General features: G+C 40.9%; 1 protein-coding gene across 1 annotated transcript in view; it reads left to right on the top strand.

The window, feature by feature from the left end:
• Positions 1-19,684, top strand: part of MACROD2 (mono-ADP ribosylhydrolase 2) — a 2,059,774-nt gene that overhangs the window by 1,887,710 nt on the left and 152,380 nt on the right. The window contains exon 10 of the mRNA XM_058684846.1: positions 14,416-14,457. Coding sequence (XP_058540829.1) covers positions 14,416-14,457 — 42 coding nt within the window. The remainder of the gene's footprint in view (positions 1-14,415; positions 14,458-19,684) is intronic.

Here is a 19,684-nt window from a genome sequence, read left to right as displayed (position 1 = left end):
CCTGTGAATATGTTGGGTCACATTACAAATGGGAAATAAGATTGCAAATGAGAGATTACGGTTGCTAATTAACTGACCTAAAGGTGGGGATGTTATCCTGTGTTACCTGGGTGGACTTAATACAATCACAAGGGTCCCTAAAAACAGAAGAGGGAGGCAGGAGAGAAACAGTGGGAGACATGGCTATGGAACAGTGTCCAGAAAGATGTGCATCACTGGCTTTGAAGATAGAAAAGAGGGGCCACAAGCTGAGGAATGTAGCCTCCAGTAGTCAAAAAGGCAAGGAAACAGATTATCCCCCAAGAGCCTCAGAAAGGAGTGCAGGCCTGCCATCATCTTGATGCCCATTGAGATCCACATCAAACTTCGAACGTGTAAAGCTGTAAGATAACAAATTTATGCTGTTTTAAGCCATTAAATGTGTGGAAGTTCGTTACAGCAGCCCTAGTAACCTAACTCACCAGTTGAAGAAGCACACACACAAAAACTGCTTTACCCAGTCTGATTTGTACATTTTTCCCCCAAATGGTACATTTGTTGGATAGAAAGAAAAAAAAAAAACTACAAAGTGAAGAATTCAGAAATTTCTTTAATTATAAATATTATGGTGACTTGGCACATTTGTGCACATTTGTACACTTTTAATGAGTGGATTCCATTGATGTTTAGAATTATACAAGACATGTTCTCTGTAACGTGACATAAATGAGTTGACTGCCTTCTTAGGAATTGGGTGCTAACCATTTCCACTTGATGGGCCTCAAAAGCTACAAATGCATTTCGCCTTCAATGAAAATCCAGTGAAGTGTTGCTGTAACCAAGCAACCTGAATGCAAGAACAAGCAGCAGGCGTAGACTGAAAGCGATCTGTCCCTTCAAAAGGGGGGAATGTTCAGTGTGTGTAGCAAATGCTTACGAATAACAGAACAAATAAAGACCTGGGGACACGAACCTTGACTAAGCAGAGTTTGATCTTATTAGGAGGTTCTGATAAAACAAAGACAAGACAAAATGCTGCTTGGAGAAGGGAGATGGTGTAGGCATCTTTACATAGAGACCCTTCAAACATTTTTGCTTCTGAAAGCAAGGTGCTTCTGAAAGACCCTTCAAACATTTTGGGTTGACTGGTTTCTGTTCTTTAGGTGAAAACTTCGAGGCATATGCAGGGGGAGAAAAAATCCTTTTGAGGTATAGTATATGAATGAAAGAATTCTTAATAAGGCACAGAGATAAGAACAAAGATAAGAATAACAATAAAGTAAATGAAATCCTCCAACCTTTATTCTTTACCTGTGGCCCTAACTTGTACTCTCAGTTACAGGTTTTTGAAGTTTTCACCTTCAATTGCTGTGCACTCTATATCCAGAGCAATTAGTGATTTCCAATACCCTGCTACAACTGTCACTGTTGAGGTTATCGGGAATTCTTTGATGGGTCCAGCATGGTTACTGAAACCAGTGCATATTTGATCACGTGACTCCACACGAGCCTTTGCAGCCCTTATCTTACTTGACTGCTCATCCTTTGTCTTACTGACCATTCTGTCTTCTACTTCTCTTCCTGCCAGCCCTTTCTGGTATACTCATCTGTGCACAGCCCATCTCCAGTTGACATCTCCAGGCACCTCCAACTCAACACATCTAAAACGAAATCCAGAATCCTTCCCTTCAACTCAGCCCTTCTCCTAAATCCTCTATCTCAGTAACTGGTGCTATTACATGCCAAGACGGCCAAGCCGGAAGCAGCAGAACCATGCAGTTTTTAAGCAGTGCCTTTTATTTATTGATATATTTATTAACTAATGATATTTGAGTGCTCCTCTTGACCAAGGACCAGTTGGAGGGTGGGGGAGGAACAACCTTTGGCTTATTCCTTTTTTAATTTCTCTAAGTCCTATCAATTGCCTTACAGAAAGTAAGTTTAGCAATTTCTTAGATTTTGTGGGTTCAGGTTTTCCATTTAATGGAAGAGCTCTACTCTGCAAGGATGTTCCCTTTATCAGCCATTCTTTGCTTGGCATTTCTACTTTGTCAAGTTTCACAAGAAGCCATGAGCATACCCACATCTTCCATACTTTGTGAGAATCCTGGAAAGCTTGGAGCACTTTATTTTGGCTAATAATATTTCTTCTCTCTGCAAATGCAAATTGCTCCTAGAAGCCCTTAGTAATAAAATATTTAAAAGATAAGGCATACAGAAGAAGCTTGTGTTAAGAAATTAAGCCTTAAGAGAGAGGACTTAGGAGCACATGAAATAAAAACCGCAACAAGATCGTCATAATTGTTCTGCTTGACAGACCGACCTGCACATTTGTGTGGATGCCCCTGAAATTTTGACATGAGAATTTCAGGTGCCTGTCCTTTTTTTCCCCCTGGGAGTGAAGAGACTGTCTTAATAGCCTATAAGGTAACTTTCTTCTTCATAGGACACTTGTTTTTCCTTACAACTTACAGGCCTCTTTAAAACAAGGTTCCACCACTTGGAATATGTGGATATGTGTCACTTATCCAACCTTAGGATCCTGGCCATGGGCCATGAGAACTGTGCCATCCAGCTGCAGGGTAAATGGGTGGTTTCAAGCATAGAAGGAACTATATATCTTATGAAGAGAATAACTTGTCCTCAGTTCCAGCAACCGTATGGTGTGGGCACTCCTCACCAGCATGAGTGTTGGCTAGACATCACTAGTTGGCTCAACTTGGATATCCAAAAAGTGGGATATCTACAGTTTTTGAAAGCTTTTCTTTCCTCCAGCTCATAAATATCAGTCCTTTGACCAATGGTTCTCCAGCTGCAACTTGCATGAGCATCACCTGGAGGGCTTATTAGAAGAGTGTTAGGCCCTGGGAGGGATACAGGAAGATGGCAGCATAGGAGGACGCTGGGCTCACCGCGCGTCCTGCTGATCACTTAGATTCCACCTACACCTGCCTAAAGAACCCAGAAAACCGCCAGAGGATTAGCAGAACGGAGTCTCCGGAGCCAGGCGCAGACGAGAGGCCCACGGAAGAGGGTAGGAAGGGCGGCGAGGGGGTGCCCGCTCCACGGACTGGCAGGAGGGAGCCGGGGCGGAGGGGCGGCTCGCCGGCCAAGCGGAGCCCCCGAGGCTGGCTGGCAAAAGCGGAGGGGCCGGACGGACTGTGTTCCAACAGCAAGCGCGACTTAGGGAGGTCATAAGTTAACAGCTCTGCTCAGAAAGCGGGAAGGCTGGAGGACAAAGGGAGGGAGAGCAGTTGAGCCCCCGGACGGCAGAGCTCAGCTTGGCGGGGAACAAAGGCGCTCGCCAGCGCCATCCCCCCTGCCCATCCCCCAGCCAAAATCCCAAAGGGAACCAGTTCCTGCCAGGGAACTTGCTCGCTCCGCGCAAACACCCAACTCTGTGCTTCTGCGGAGCCAAACCTCCGGCAGCGGATCTGACTCCCTCCTGCTGCCACAGAGCCCCTCCTGAAGTGGATCACCTAAGGAGAAGCGAGCTAAGCCTGCCCCTCCTGCCCCCGTGCACCTTGCCTACCCACCCCAGCTAATACGCCAGATCCCCAGCACCACAAGCCTGGCAGTGTGCAAGTAGCCCAGATGGGCCACGCCACCCCACAGTGAATCCCCCCCCTAGGAGAGGGGAAGAGAAGGCACACACCAGTCTGACTTTGGCCCCAGCGGTGGGCTGGGGGCAGACATCAGGTTGGACTGCGGCCCCACCCACCAACTCCAGTTATACACCACAGCACAGGGGAAGTGCCCTGCAGGTCCTCACCACTCCAGGGACTATCCAAAATGACCAAACGGAAGAATTCCCCTCAGAAGAATCTCCAGGAAATAACAACAGTTAATGAACTGATCAAAAAGGATTTAAATAATATAACAGAAAGTGAATTTAGAATAATAGTCATAAAATTAATCACTGGGCTTGAAAACAGTATACAGGACAGCAGAGAATCTCTTGCTACAGAGATCAAGGGACTAAGGAACAGTCAGGAGGAGCTGAAAAATGCTTTAAACGAAATGCAAAACAAAATGGAAATGATGATGGCTCGGATTGAAGAGGCAGAGGAGAGAATAGGTGAACTAGAAGATAAAGTTATGGAAAAAGAGGAAGCTGAGAAAAAGAGAGATAAAAAAAATCCAGGAGTATGAGGGGAAAATTAGAGAACTAAGTGATACACTAAAAAGAAATAATATATGCATAATTGGTATCCCAGAGGAGGAAGAGAGAGGGAAAGGTGCTGAAGGGGTACTTGAAGAAATTATAGCTGAGAACTTCCCTGAACTGGGGAACGAAAAAGGCATTGAAATCCAAGAGGCACAGAGAACTCCCTTCAGACGTAACTTGAATCGATCTTCTGCGCGACATATCATAGTGAAACTGGCAAAATACAAGGATAAAGAGAAAATTCTGAAAGAAGCAAGGGATAAACGTGCCCTCACATATAAAGGGAGACCTATAAGACTCATGACTGATCTCTCCTTTGAAACTTGGCAGGCCAGAAAGGCTTGGCACAATATCTTCAGTGTGCTAAACAGAAAAAATATGCAGCCGAGAATCCTTTATCCAGCAAGTCTGTCATTTAGAATAGAAGAAGAGATAAAGGTCTTCCCAAACAAACACAAACTGAAGGAATTTGTCACCACGAAACCAGCCCTACAAGAGATCCTAAGGGGGATCCTGTGAGACAAAGTACCAGAGACATCACTACAAGCATAAATCATACAGACATCACAATGATTCTAAACCCGTATCTTTCTATAATAACACTGAATGTAAATGGATTAAATGCGCCAACCAAAAGACATGGGCTTTCAGAATGGATAAAAAAACAAGACCCATCTATTTGCTGTCTACAAGAGACTCATTTTAGATCTGAGGACACCTTTAGATTGAGAGTGAGGGGATGGAGAACTATTTATCATGCTACTGGAAGCCAAAAGAAAGCTGGAGTAGCCATACTTATATCACACAAACTAGACTTTAAATTAAAGGCTGTAACAAGAGATGAAGAAGGGCATTATATAATAATTACAGGGTCTATCCATCAGGAAGAGCTAACAATTATAAATGTCTATGCGCCAAATACGGGAGCCCCCAGATATATAAAACAATTACTCATAAACATAAGCAACCTTATTGATAAGAATGTGGTAATTGCAGGGGACTTTAACACCCCACTTACAGAAATGGATTGATCATCTAGACACACGGTCAATAAAGAAACAAGGGCCCTGAATAATACATTGGATCAGATGGACTTGACATATATTTAGAACTCTGCATCCCAAAGCAACAGAATATACTTTCTTCTCGAGTGCACATGGAACATTCTCCAAGATAAATCATGTACTGGGTCAGAAAACAGCCCTTCATAAGTTTACAAGAATTGAAATTATACCATGCATACTTTCAGACCACAATGCTATGAAGCTTGAAATCAACCACAGGAAAAAGTGGAAAACCTCCAAAGCATGGAGGTTAAAGAACACCCTACTAAAGAATGAGTGGGGGGCGCCTGGGTGGCGCAGTCGGTTAAGCGTCCGACTTCAGCCAGGTCACGATCTCGCGGTCCGTGAGTTCGAGCCCCGCGTCAGGCTCTGGGCTGATGGCTCGGAGCCTGGAGCCTGTTTCCAATTCTGTGTCTCCCTCTCTCTCTGCCCCTCCCCCGTTCATGCTCTGTCTCTCTCCGTCCCAAAAATAAATAAAAAACGTTGAAAAAAAAATTTAAAAAAAAAAAAAAAAGAATGAGTGGGTCAACCAGGCAATTAGAGAAGAAATTAAAAAATATATGGAAACAAACGAAAATGAAAATACAACAATCCAGACGCTTTGGGATGCAGCGAAGGCAGTCCTGAAAGGAAAATACATTGCAATCCAGGCCTATCTCAAGAAACAAGAAAAATCCCAAATACAAAATCTAACAGCACACCTAAAGGAAATAGAAGCAGAACAGCAAAGGCAGCCTAAACCCAGCAGAAGAAGAGAAATAATAAAGATCAGAGCAGAAATAAACAATATAGAATCTAAAAAAAACGGTAGAGCAGATCAATGAAACCAAGAGTTGGTTTTTTGAAAAAATAAACAAAATGACAAACCTCTAGCCAGGCTTCTCAAAAAGAAAAGGGAGATGACCCTAACAGATAAAATCATGAATGAAAATGGAATTATTACAACCAATCCCTCAGAGATACAAACAATTATCAGGGAATACTATGAAAAATTATATGCCAACTAACTGGACAACCTGGAAGATTAGGACAAATTCCTAAACACCCACACTCTTCCAAAACTCAATCAGGAGGAAATAGAAAGCTTGAACAGACCCATAACCAGCAAAGAAATTGAATCAGTCATCAAAAATCTCCCAACAAATAAGAGTCCAGGACCAGATGGCTTCCCAGGGGAGTTCTACCAGACGTTTAAAGCAGAGATAATACCTATCCTTCTCAAGCTATTCCAAGAAATAGAAAGGGAAGGAAAACTTCCAGACTCATTTTATGAAGCCAGTATTACTTTGATTCCTTAACCAGACAGAGACCCAGTAAAAAAAGAGAACTACAGGCCAATATCCCTGATGAATATGGATGCAAAAATTCTCAATAAGATACTAGCAAATCGAATTCAACGGCATATAAAAATAATTATTCACCATGATCAAGTGGGATTCATTCCTGGGATGCAGAGCTGGTTCAACATTCACAAATCAATCAACGTGATACATCACATTAATAAAAAAAAAAAAGAGAAGAACCATATGATCGTGTCAATCGATTCAGAAAAGGCCTTTGACAAAATCCAGCACCCTTTCTTAATAAAAACCCTTGAGAAAGTCGGGATAGAAGGAACATACTTACACATCATAAAAGCCATTTATGAAAAGCCCACAGCTAACATCATCCTCAATGGGGAAAAACTGAGAGCTTTTTCCCTGAGATCAGGAACACGACAGGGATGCCCACTCTCACCGCTGTTGTTTAACATAGTGTTGGAAGTTCTAGCATCAGCAATCAGACAACAAAAGGAAATCAAAGGCATCAAAATTGGCAAAGATGAAGTCAAGCTTTCGCTTTTTGCAGATGACATGATATTATACATGGAAAATCCGATAGACTCCACCAAAAGTCTGCTAGAACTGATACATGAATTCAGCAAAGTTGCAGGATACAAAATCAATGTACAGAAATCCGTTGCATTCTTATACACTAACAATGAAGCAACAGGAAGACAAATAAAGAAATTGATCCCATTCACAATTGCACCAAGAAGCATAAAATACCTAGGAATAAATTTAACCAAAGATGTAAAAGATCTGTATGCTGAAAACTATAGAAAGCTTACGAAGGTAATTGAAGAAGATATAAAGAAATGGAAAGACATTCCCTGCTCATGGATTGGAAGAATAAATATTGTCAAAATGTCAATACTACCCAAAGCTATCTACACATTCAATGCAATCCCAATCAAAATTGCACCAGCATTCTTCTTGAAACTAGAACAAGCAATCCTAAAATTCATATGGAACCATAAAAGGCCCCGAATAGCCAAAGTAATTTTGAAGAAGAAGACCAAAGCAGGAGGCATCACAATCCCAGACTTTAGCCTCTACTACAAAGCTGTCATCATCAAGACAGCATGGTATTGGCACAAAAACAGACACATAGACCAATGGAATAGAATAGAAACCCCAGAACTAGACCCACAAACATATGGCCAACTCATCTTTGACAAAGCAGGAAAGAACATCCAATGGAAAAAAAACAGTCTCTTTAACAAATGGTGCTGGGAGAACTGGACAGCAACATGCAGAAGGTTGAAACTAGACCACTTTCTCACACCATTCACAAAAATAAATTCAAAATGGATAAAGGACGTGAATGTGAGACAGGAAACCATCAAAACCCTAGATGAGAAAGCAGGAAAAGACCTTTCTGACCTCAGCCGTAGCAATCTCTTACTCGACACATCCCCAAAGGCAAGGGAATTAAAAGCAAAAATGAATTACTGGGACCTTATGAAGATAAAAAGCTTCTGCACAGCAAAGGAAACAACCAACAAAACTAAAAGGCAACCAACGGAATGGGAAAAGATATTTTCAAATGACATATCGGACAAAGGGCTAGTATCCAAAATTTATAAAGAGCTCACCAAACTCCACACCCGAAAAACAAATAACCCAGTGAAGAAATGGGCAGAAAACATGAATAGACACTTCTCTAAAGAAGACATCCGGATGGCCAACAGGCACATGAAAAGATGTTCAACGTCGCTCCTTATCAGGGAAATACAAATCAAAACCACACTCAGATATCACCTCACGCCAGTCAGAGTGGCCAAAATGAAGAAATCAGGAGACTATAGATGCTGGCGAGGATGTGGAGAAACGGGAACCCTCTTGCACTGTTGGTGGGAATGCAAATTGGTGCAGCCGCTCTGGAAAGCAGTGTGGAGGTTCCTCAGAAAATTAAAAATAGACCTACCCTATGACCCAGCAATAGCACTGCTAGGAATTTATCCAAGGGATACAGGAGTACTGATGCATAGGGGCACTTGTACCCCAATGTTTCTAGCAGCACTCTCAACAATAGCCAAATTATGAAAAGAGCCTAAATGTCCATCAACTGATGAATGGATAAAGAAATTGTGGTTTATATACACAATGGAATACTACGTGGCAATGAGAAAGAATGAAACATGGCCTTTTGTAGCAATGTGGATGGAACTGGAGAGTGTGATGCTAAGTGAAATAAGCCATACAGAGAAAGACAGATACCATATGGTTTCACTCTTATGTGGATCCTGAGAAACGTAACAGAAACCCATGGGGGAGGGGAAGGAAAAAAAAAAAAGAGGTTAGAGTGGGAGAGAGCCAAAGCATAAGAGACTGTTAAAAACTGAGAACAAACTGAGGGTTGATGGGGGGTGGGAGGGAGGGGAAGGTGGGTGATGGGTATTGAGGAGGGCACCTTTTGGGATGAGCACTGGGTGTTATATGGAAACCAATTTGACAATAAACTTCATATATTAAAAAAAAAAAAAAGAAGAGTGTTAGTCCCCTCCCCTAATCTTCTGCTGGAATAGATCTTTAGTGGAACCTGAGAATTTGCATTTCTAACAAGTTCCCAGGTGATAATGGTGCTGCTGGCCCAGAGACCACACTTTAGACTAAAGTTTGTGAGAGTATCTGTGATCTGTTTTGATTCCTTATTTTCCAAAAGACTGCACTAGTTATGGGAACACTGGTGATAAAGAAGTAAGACCAATCTCAAGTCATTGCAAAATCCATGGTATACTCTGCTTTTCAACAAACTCTGGCTTCCATTCAAGAAGGTGAAGTAGATATTACAGACTTGAAAGAGGTTAGACACTTCCTCCTGAAATGTACAAAGCTAACTGTTACTGAAAACTGGTTATTCATGGGACACCAGTGGGCTTTCACACTCATTTTTTATCAAAAGAAGAACTTTAGTCGGATTTGTACTTTTGGTGCAGAACTCAACAGGGTAATCTGACAGAGAGGGGTGCAGTGAATAAAGACAGCATCCATTATGAAATTAACATCAAAGAGGTCCCTTAAGATGAAATGGAGCCTTAGCCCCTGGGCCATTTCTGCCAAGGAAAGGAAGCAGTGTTTCTGGAATTGGCATTTCTGAACACACAGAACCATACCATCTGATAGATTGCTCTCAATTTTGAAATGGTATTTGTATCACTTTGGCTAAGAACCTTTTATTTGATTTGTGTCCTCTAACAAAGAAGCATGATGCTTGAAGAACTGTTAAAAGGGCAGCGTCTCCGTGCCCATGCTCCATCAGTCCCGTAACTGCTTCCAAATTTTCAAAGGCATTCCTCCTTATCTCCATAGGCTTATCCTCTTCTTTCACATATTGCTTTTTTTGTTCCCTGGTTGTAGTAGAAAAAAAAATCTTGCTAGAAATATGCTGCATAAATATGGCTCAAGTGAGTACATTTTATAGAATAATGTTGAACTAAAGTGGATTTCATTAATAAGTAACAGCACATTAGATGCTTTGTAGACCAAAAGTACTCTGCGCCAGATTTTAATATAAATAATACCAAAATATTAAAGCATGGATTTTATAGTGTATTAGTAAACTTCTCTTGTGTCAAAAAAAAAAGTTCTCTCTCAAAAGCAGGTGTGTCATTTTCTGCTTAAGGTTGGTTAGTCACCCTGTAATTTTCAGGATAGAATTTAAATTCTTCAACCTGAGGTATTAGGATTCTCCAGAGAAACAAAACTAATAGTGGATATAGGTTTAGATATAAATATAGATGTAGGTATAAATTTATTATAAGGAATTGGCTCATGCAGTTATGGAGGCTGCCAGATCCCAAGACCCGCAGTCAGCAAGCTAGAGACACAAGAGAGCTGATGGCATAGTTCTAGTGGGAGTCTGAGACCTGAGACCCAAGAGAGCCAATGATGGTGTTTCAATCCAGATGCCTGCAGGCTTGAGACCCAGGCAGAGCCAGTGTTTTACGCTGAGTCCAAAGTCAGGAAAAACCCTATGTCCCCACACAAATGCAGTCTGGCAGTAGTTTCCTCTTCCTTGTGGGAGTGTAAGCCTTACACTTACTGGATGAGGCCCACCCACATTAACGGGGCTATCTGTTTTACTCAGTCTACCAACCAATTCAAATGTTCATCTTATTCAGAAATTTCATTCAGACACACCTAGGGTCAAGTCTGACATGTGTCTGGGCACTCCATGGTCCAGTTACATTGACACATACAACTGACCACCATACCCAGTGAGAAAGATCCTTCATGATCCAGCCAGAACAGGTCACTAGACCCATGGTTCCCCTGTAAACTCCTGCCTCCAGCCACGGAGAGCTAGTTTTATTTCCTTAAAAGCATTTTGACTGTTCATAACCATGTGTTCTCATAGATGTTTTTCCCTTTGTTTGAGTGTGATTACCCTTTTCTTAGTTCGAATCCCCCCAGAAGCAGACCCTGAAGCAAGAATTCAAGTGAAAGGCATTTATTTGGAAGATAATCCCTGGAATCACTAGCAGGGGAGTGGAAAAGAAGAATTGGAAAGGGAAGGAAGGCAGCAGAGTTAAATTACAAATTAAATTAACCACCTGTCCACTGGGGTTTATTCCCAGGGTTGGGGTTGGGGTTGGGGAGGACTCTGGGAGAAGCTTCTGAATTAGCACACCTTAGGAGCAAGGGCACTATAGTACTTCTGTGCAAGTCCTGGCAGTCATTTGTGAAACACTGCCCTCTTGGGGTGTCAATTCCCTGATATTTCTCCTGTGGCCTCCAGCAACCCAAAGAAAGCCCTCAGGTGGAGATCTGGTGGCTGGAAATCGGTCTGGCCAGCAAGGAAGTGTCTAGGAACAAGGGCTTGTAGGCAGGGCACCCATATTTACTGGGAATCTACTGCAGCCTTTCCTTACCCCCAGATAATTCTGAATCTCCCTTTAGGATTCAACTTAAGCCTCATCTATTCTGGAAATCCTTCATAGACCTCTCTGACTTAGCTGCTTCTTGTCTGTTTCCCAGTAAAACCTCTGCTTACCTGCATCAGAGAATCTGTTACTTCCTCTTCTGATTGTTGTTTTATTTTTCTCTGCCATACACTTCTTTGGGAGTTTTTGAGGGAATGGATTGTCAACTGTATCTTCATGGTCTTCCATGGTTCCAACATATGGTGTTGGTCAATAAATGGTTCTTTAAGTTGTAAAAGTAGTAATCATAATGGCACCATAACACGAATAGCCAGTATTTATTGAATGCTCATTCCATGTAAGCACTTTACATGTATTACTAACCCTAGAAAGTCATACTAGGGTATGACTTAGGATACTTTTATTATCCCTATTTCCCAGGCATAGGTTTCCATAATTTGCCCAAGATTACACAGCGATTTATAGTTTGGCCTGCAAGTAAACCCAAGCAGTCTGAATCCAGATCCTGAATATACTCTTAACCACTATATGAATAAATGAGTGAAATGAATGAACAAATGAATAATGACATCAAGTATGATCCTTCAACACCTGGAGACATTCTAGGGATGATGCTATCAGTATAGTCTATAAAGTTCAAAGATCAGCTCTAATGTCACATTTTCCAAAAACCTTTCCTCATAACCTGACTGGAAGCAGATATCCCTCCCCTGATACCTTTTGTGATGGCCCTGACTACTCTCTATTATATATTCAAGTTGATCTGCATGTCTTGCTTTCCTTACTAATAATGTTTGTAGACAATTGTGTCTAGATTTGTCTTTTATTTCTCCAAACACAAAGCTACACCTACAATAGGCTGTGGAGGAGTGTTTGCCAGACAGACAAATGGATATATAGATGACAAGCAAAGAGATCTTTGACTCTTCCTTTATCTTTTCCTGGAAACTGTGGAGACTTTTTTTCATCCCACTCTGATTTCCAGAAAGTCTGATGGTCTAGATATTTTAGATGCTCTGAAAAATAAAATTTTATTTAAATCTATTAAGTTCAGGGAAGAATCTGTGAAGAGTATACTTTGTAACATTTTGATAATAATTTAGTTAGAGAATTATATTTCTAAGAGAAAGATATTCTTTCTCCCAAAATGATATTCAGAGAAAAAAATGAACGAAATAAAGTATACAGTTATTCACTAATGTTTCTAACAATGTGAATGGAAAGAAATTTACTTCTACATAATTTTTTTTAACGTTTATTTATTTTTGAGACAGGGAGAGACAGAGCATGAACGGGGGAGGGGCAGAGAGAGAGGGAGACACAGAATCGGAAGCAGGCTCCAGGCTCCAAGCCATCAGCCCAGAGCCCGACGCAAGGCTCAAACTCATGGAGTGCGAGATCGTGCCCTGAGCTGAAGTCAGACACTTAACCGACTGAGCCACCCAGGCGCCCTGAAATTTACTTCTTTAAAAGTTAACCATGGCCATCAAGAATTATTTTCCTAAAACCTCAACTTAAATACATTTTCCATTCCCAGTGACTGGTATATCTATAATCTTCATTTATAATTAGCACTTTGAAGAATGTCACATTGTATAAATTTGGCTAAGAAATGACTAAATTTAAAGCGTATGTCTGGGTGGAAATTACAAATCTTTACTGAGTCCCCATTGCTTGCAAATCATCATTTGGAAGCATGTCCTACAATGTAAGAGGTAGATAAGAAATATAAACACAGGAATTCTCCAGTTTGACTAAAACAATCAGAGAAAAAATTTTTAAAAACCTCAGAAATATTATTCAGCAGAAATTTCTTTATGGATTTTAATTTATAAAATTAACATTAGGTCCTAGAGAATACAAAGGAACATAAGACATAGTCTTTAACTTTGCAGAATTTATGATGTCGAGATGGGCATCTGAAGGATACATATTTTAACAAGTAGACATATGATGTGGTGGTAATAATAAGTAATATTTAGCATTTAATATTTCAGTAACTGTCCTGGTGCTTTAGGTGGTATTATCTCATTTAATCCTTACCCTTTTCATTAGGCAGACAGGAATCCCTGCAACGTCGTAAACCAGATCAGAGCTCTCTTTTAAGATGGATTTTGCACCTGTGTGTAAAAGAAATTGGAGTCAGGAGTGAGAAAAAAAGAAGAGCAGTTAGGAAACCACAAAATAGGGAAGGCAAATGGCAGAGTTTGAATCGAGTTGCAGTGATGTGAATAGAGAGGAGAAAATGTGGAAATAAGACAGGCAGGATTCATACAGGCAGGATTCATACTGCCTGGATGTAAGGAACATTGAAGGAGAAGAGATGACAACATATCAAAATTTCAAAAAGCAAACATGTCACCCAGAGGGTAGAGGAAGCACGTGTCCTTGCCCAATTAATGGGGGTTTCACTGGGATGAGTGGAATTGAATGGGAATGATGCCAACTGGGGCAGGCTGGGGGGTGGGCACTTGAACATACATGGTTAAAGGTTTGGATTTGCACATGTAGGAAACTAGCACTTTCCACGGTGCTGTGCAGGGAATGGGTGCTGTCAGCCTAAACCCAAGTGGTGAGCTCCACATTTCTCAGATACTTGACATGAGCGCTCATCCCTTTCATTGACGGAGAAAGTGCGGCATTTGAAGTGTGCGATTTTTATTTTTCATCTTTTTAGAAATTGAAATGACCAAAGTGACCATGCATTACTTGCATAAGTAAAACAAATGATTGTGTATGTACTTTGTTATGCATACATAACAATTTTTAAAAGGAAATGTGAACCCTAGGTGTTAAATTGTGCTGTGATGTATATTTACATTACCTTGTATTAACTTAGCATAATAATATAAGACAATCGAAATGCATGTTCTAACACTCTTTTCTACTGAGTTCTTTTTGGCCTTTGAAGTTTGTATTAGTCAAACTGGAGAATTCTGAGCTTACTAGCTTTCATATGAGTGTTTCTTTTGTCTTTCCCCCCCTTTTCTAAATAGATGATAATAATGAAGAAGATGTTAACGTGAAAGAAGATTCAGGTATTAAATTTATGATTTTATTCTTAGAGGATAGGCAAGGATCATTTTGTTGTTTATGTGCACCTCACAGTTTTTCAAAGAAAAGAAAATAAGGTTAATAAAATAGGTGAAGTGGGATATGAGTACACTTATCTAGATGATCACTGAGTAATATATGGAATTGTTGAATCACAATATTGTATACTAAGAACTAAAATAACACTGCATGTTAACTATCCTGGAATTAAAAGAAAAGAAAAAGATACAAATGTACAGTCGAGGTCATAAAATAAAGAAGTAATTGTGCTAACTAACCCTTATGGCTAATACAATTAGCATATTTAAGCAGTAAGCTTCCAGCTTTCTGAAAGTTCCATTTTTACAATGGAACCTGATGTTATAATAAATACAGTTGTGTAGAAAATCATCCCAAAGCTTAATGATTAAAGAACCTGCTTATTATGCTCATATATTCTGTGGGTCAGGAATTCAGACAGAGCACAGCAGGGCTGACTTGATCATGCTGCTCTACAAGGTCTGAGACCTCATCAGGAAGCCTCAATGGCTGAGTGCTGGAATTGTGTGAAGATTTGTTCACTCGTATGTCTGGCTGGCAATTGATATGCTGGCTTTTAGCTAAGACCTCAGCTCAGGCAGTCTTCTGAAACACCTGTGGTGGCCTTTCTATAACCTGGGCTTCCTCACAGCATGGCAGCCAGGCTCCAAAGTGGTTCCTCTAGAGACAGCAAGTGAGCCAGCAGGAGCTGTACCTTTTTAAGACTCAGCCTCAGGAATCCCAAAGAATTACTTCCACAAAAATCTTTTTGGAGCAGTCATTAAGAAACCTGCCCAGGCTCATGGGGAGAGAAAATAGGCTCAATATCCTGACAGGGAGCTGTGAGGTTTTGTAGAGCATGTAGGACCTGAAAAATTGCTGTGGCCATCTTTGGAAAATACATTGGGTACATATGATATATTGTTCTCACTATCAGAAATTAAGATGCATGCCTACTTCTCAAGAAAGACCAGTGTTTGATGAGAGAAATCTAGTGGTTATAAGCTTTGGATCTGCTTGACTATGCTTGACTATGAATGCAGGAATCAATAGCCCTGATTTCAATCCTAGCTCCTTTACTTACTGACTTACTACTTCCTGACTTTGGGTGAAAGTTTTCTCTACAAGCATCAGTTTACACCTCTAGGGGCAAAACTACTATAATACAGTCTTGTTTGGGAATTAAATGAAATATCATACCTGAAATATTTCTTGGACCTTAGTAAACACTCAATAAATTATCGCTTTTCTTTTCCCTTTCTCACTCTAACAGATATTGGAGGGTATAGAACTTAATTCCACGGTATAAGAACTCCATGTTCCCAATTTTGGCAACCACACTGTTCTAGGCCTGAAATAGGACTGGGTTTCAAAATTAAAACAGATATCTTAGAGGTCCTGATTTTGTGTAACCCCCTCTTCGATGCCAGAACTCCATACATAAATCACTGACAACACAGTCTGAACATCTCCATTAACGGGGAGCAGTTTAAATTCCAAGGCAAACAATCTCGTTTGACTAAAATGGTCCTTCTCCTTGTTAAGTTAAATCTCTGTCCCTCCCCTGACTTCCCATTGTCTTTGTGGAAAGATAATCGTTCTTTTCTTCATAGCTGCTCACTGGAGCAATGTTTATAACTTCTGTCTAGCTTCAGCTTCTTCTCCAATCCAAACATGTCTGATTCCTATGGTTCCCTCAGCCTCCCCCAGGGAAGTGGGTTTGAAGGGTGGACAAGTAGAGGAAGTATCTAAAAGCCAGGAATGAAGGAGGTTGAGCAGGATCTGTAATAGCAGCTGCCAGTTCCCTACCTATATCCCCTTGGCCCTCACTATTCTTTTACAAGACCAACAGCTTTCTAAGGAAAGCTCTTGTGACTCTGCAATCAGTGTTTCTTGCTGGTCATGAAAGCACACTTGAAGTGCCAGGAAGTTAATTTCCCTGGAGTAGCCCTCAGCCAGTGATAGGCAAGAGCTGGTTGACCCCTGAAGGACACATCGGAGGCATATTGTATTCCAGTGTCATCCAGTAGAAATATAATGTGAGCCTCAAATGTGAGCCTCATGTTTAATTTCAGATTTTCTAGTAATTACGTTGGAAAAAGTAAGGAGAAATGAGTGAAATTAATTTAATAATATTTTAGTAACATAATATATCCAAAATATAATGATTTCAACATATAATCAATCTAAAAATTTTATTAGTCTGATATTTTACATTCTCCTTTTTTTCACACTATGTTTTTGAAATTTGTGTGTATTTTACATTCATATCTAAATTCAGACTAGACACATTTCAAGTCTTCATTGGCAACGTGTGGTATTGAACAACGAGATTTTTTTACCATCACCCAAAGTTCCTCAGTAGAACTGAGCCCTGACTGTCCACAGTGGAGCTTGCTCATGCAGTATTGGGTGCCTCTCCTTTCTTGTCTCACCTCCCTACTGCCCTCTGGCACTTTCTGGGATAATCTTTTACATTAAGTATTTGAACTCAATAGTTGTCTCAGTGTCTTTTGAGAAAATCCAACCTAAGACAAAGACTCTGCTTGTCTTTTGTAAAACATTAAGCCCAAGGTGAAATTTCAATTAGAATATCCATCCCTATACTCATGTGGGATGTCTTATTATTTAAAAGAACCATATGTTGAAAAAAGACTTTAAGGGGTCACCCGCATCTTGATTTAATTCCACGAACTTAATGTTAATTTCTGCTATTTTCATTTATCCTGCTCATATGAAGTATCCTTGGAATATCCTTCAGCCATGGGGAGTACTGCCCTTTCAGCCAGCCAGTTTAAGGGCCTTATCTTGCTAAGGATCATTTGCCTAAGTGCCCTAAGTGTACATTTCTAGGCAAGGGGAGTTGACTTCTTAATGAGATGCAGCTAGCTATCCAAACCACTGAGTGATTTTAAGAAAATCATTATTAATGCTAATGCAGAGCCCACAAGATTGGAGTCAGCATATGAGGTTTGGGGGGCTTTAATTGGATCATCATTTCTGATTTTAGTCTCATCAGGTTTCCTGGGGGTTTCGTGTCCAGCAGCTGGATGCAGCTGTTAAAGTCATACTCAATGGCCCAAGGATGCTAAGTCACCTGGCCAGAATGGGCTTGGGAAGCTGCTCTCCATTTCCTAGTATCTGAGTGCTGAAATCACTGGAGATTTCTGTGCAGAATGGTTCCATGATGTGCCACTGGTCCTACCAGACATTGGTGAGCAGGCTGACTTCAGTCCACATCTCACACTTGGAAGTGTTGGTCTCCAAGAGAGGTCTCTATCCAGACCATTAACTACTGCCTTTCTCTGCCCTGCATCACATCTTCTCATATAAGTAGAAATGCTGGAAAGATTTTTAAGAATGCAGCTGACACTAGTAAAGGGCTACTTGGGTCAAATAACTTGCCAACAAAGGCTAGTGAATGATAGTGAATAATAATCTGACTACCAAAAGTCAGGTGAACTGACTCTCCAGGTGGTGGGAACCCCCTTTTGGAGAGTTTGCATATTTCCTTAGTGTAAATACACACATCACAGTGTTTTCAAGCTACCAAACATGAGATCAATGAATGTGGGAGCCGAGAGATAGGTATAGTCAGCTCACTCACATCAGCCCCAGCACACCTTTGCTGAGCCAGATTATAACTGAGTGTGTACCTTGTGCCAGTCACTCAACATACATGAATTCATTTAAGATATGCAACAACTGTAGGAGTCAGGGATTGTTATTACACAAGGCTTAAAAGGAATTAGTTCCTGGCTTAAATAGCCGATCCATTGGTGTGTCTGACCTCCTAGCTTAAATAGCTGACCCACTGGTGTGTCTGAACCCAAAGTTCATACCCTTGTACTCCTGTCTCCAGACCCTAAAGGTAAGTAGAGGCAGGAGCATCTCGGATGGTGTGAGCAAGGTCATCCTCAAGGTGAGGCTCTGCCCTCGTGGACAATGATAGAAACAGACCAGCTTAAATGCTTAGGATGCCTTTTAAGTCCTTTATCAGTTTCTTTTATCCTACAATAGAAAACATTTCCCCATCTCCTTCCATTCCCAAGAATGGCTGTTGAAATGGGACCCTACCAGAAATAGGAAATCAACAGCCACCTATGGAAGTCCAGGTACATGAGAGTCAGGAGCACAGTTGAGTTCTGTAGGGGGCAAATCTATGCTCGTGGCAAAACTCCAGGTCTCCACCCTCTGCCAGAAACAGAGGCAATGTAGATAATATGATATGCTGTCAAGGAGAATTATGGGTTGCTTTGGAGAAATCTTCCTTCTGCTTCCCCAGGCCAAAGGGAGAGTTGTTCCTGCTGAACCACAAGTAGAAATCTGAGCACAGAGGCCATATGTATCAGTGACATTTAGTGAGTGCCTCCATGGGTGTCAGGAAATGATACTATACTTATGTCATAAATGACTATTCATAGTTAACATGTATCCACGTCCAGTGACTACCCAAGGAGGGCCCTGTAACTTTTTAAAAAATAAAGTACTTTTGGGAAATGCATCTCAAAATTTAGACAAACAGAAACAAATAGATGTCTTTAAGAGATGTCTCACCCATTCTCCAAGAATTCCCATTCAGGTTGGGAAATCAGGTTAATGATCAAAAACTCACTTTTAGGAAATGCTGGTTTGGGGTTGAATCCCCAGCATTAGAAATTCTCTTCTTAGTCCTAGCGGCAGTTGATGCATTTCAGAGGCATCTTCCAGGGAGTCTTAGCGTCTTCTCCCAGGGAGATCACAAGTGTCGTTTTGCCTACTTTATGCATCCTTTTGAGCACAGCATCTGTGCTCAGTGAGCTGTTCCAAGCATCTCATTTCTGTTTTGCTGAACCCGTTCTGAAGGGTCAACATCCATCTCACACCTGGTGACAGAAGTTTGGGGGAGTTGCTAATGTAGTCATTGGCAAAATTTTTCACCCTAGCCATGGTAATGATCTTCGATGTGACTGCCATGCAACCACAGAAAGCCTATGGTGCCCAAAAAACTTTTGTAGTCCATAATGCCACAGTTTTTAATAGTACAGCTACCAAATGCAATTTTTTGTTCTGTTCCTTTTTTAATAAATGGGAAAAAGAAAAATGAGTCGCCATAGCTCTGTAGTATAATTTTAGAATCCTGGCATAAGGTGACAGCTGCTAAGAGAGTAAGAATTAGGCATGGGCCCCATTATATCTTGGCCTTAAAGAAAG

Source organism: Neofelis nebulosa, chromosome 9 (assembly GCF_028018385.1).
Source record: "Neofelis nebulosa isolate mNeoNeb1 chromosome 9, mNeoNeb1.pri, whole genome shotgun sequence".
NCBI classification, from domain to species: Eukaryota; Metazoa; Chordata; class Mammalia; order Carnivora; family Felidae; genus Neofelis; species Neofelis nebulosa.
This window is presented reverse-complemented; position numbering and strand designations above follow the sequence as displayed.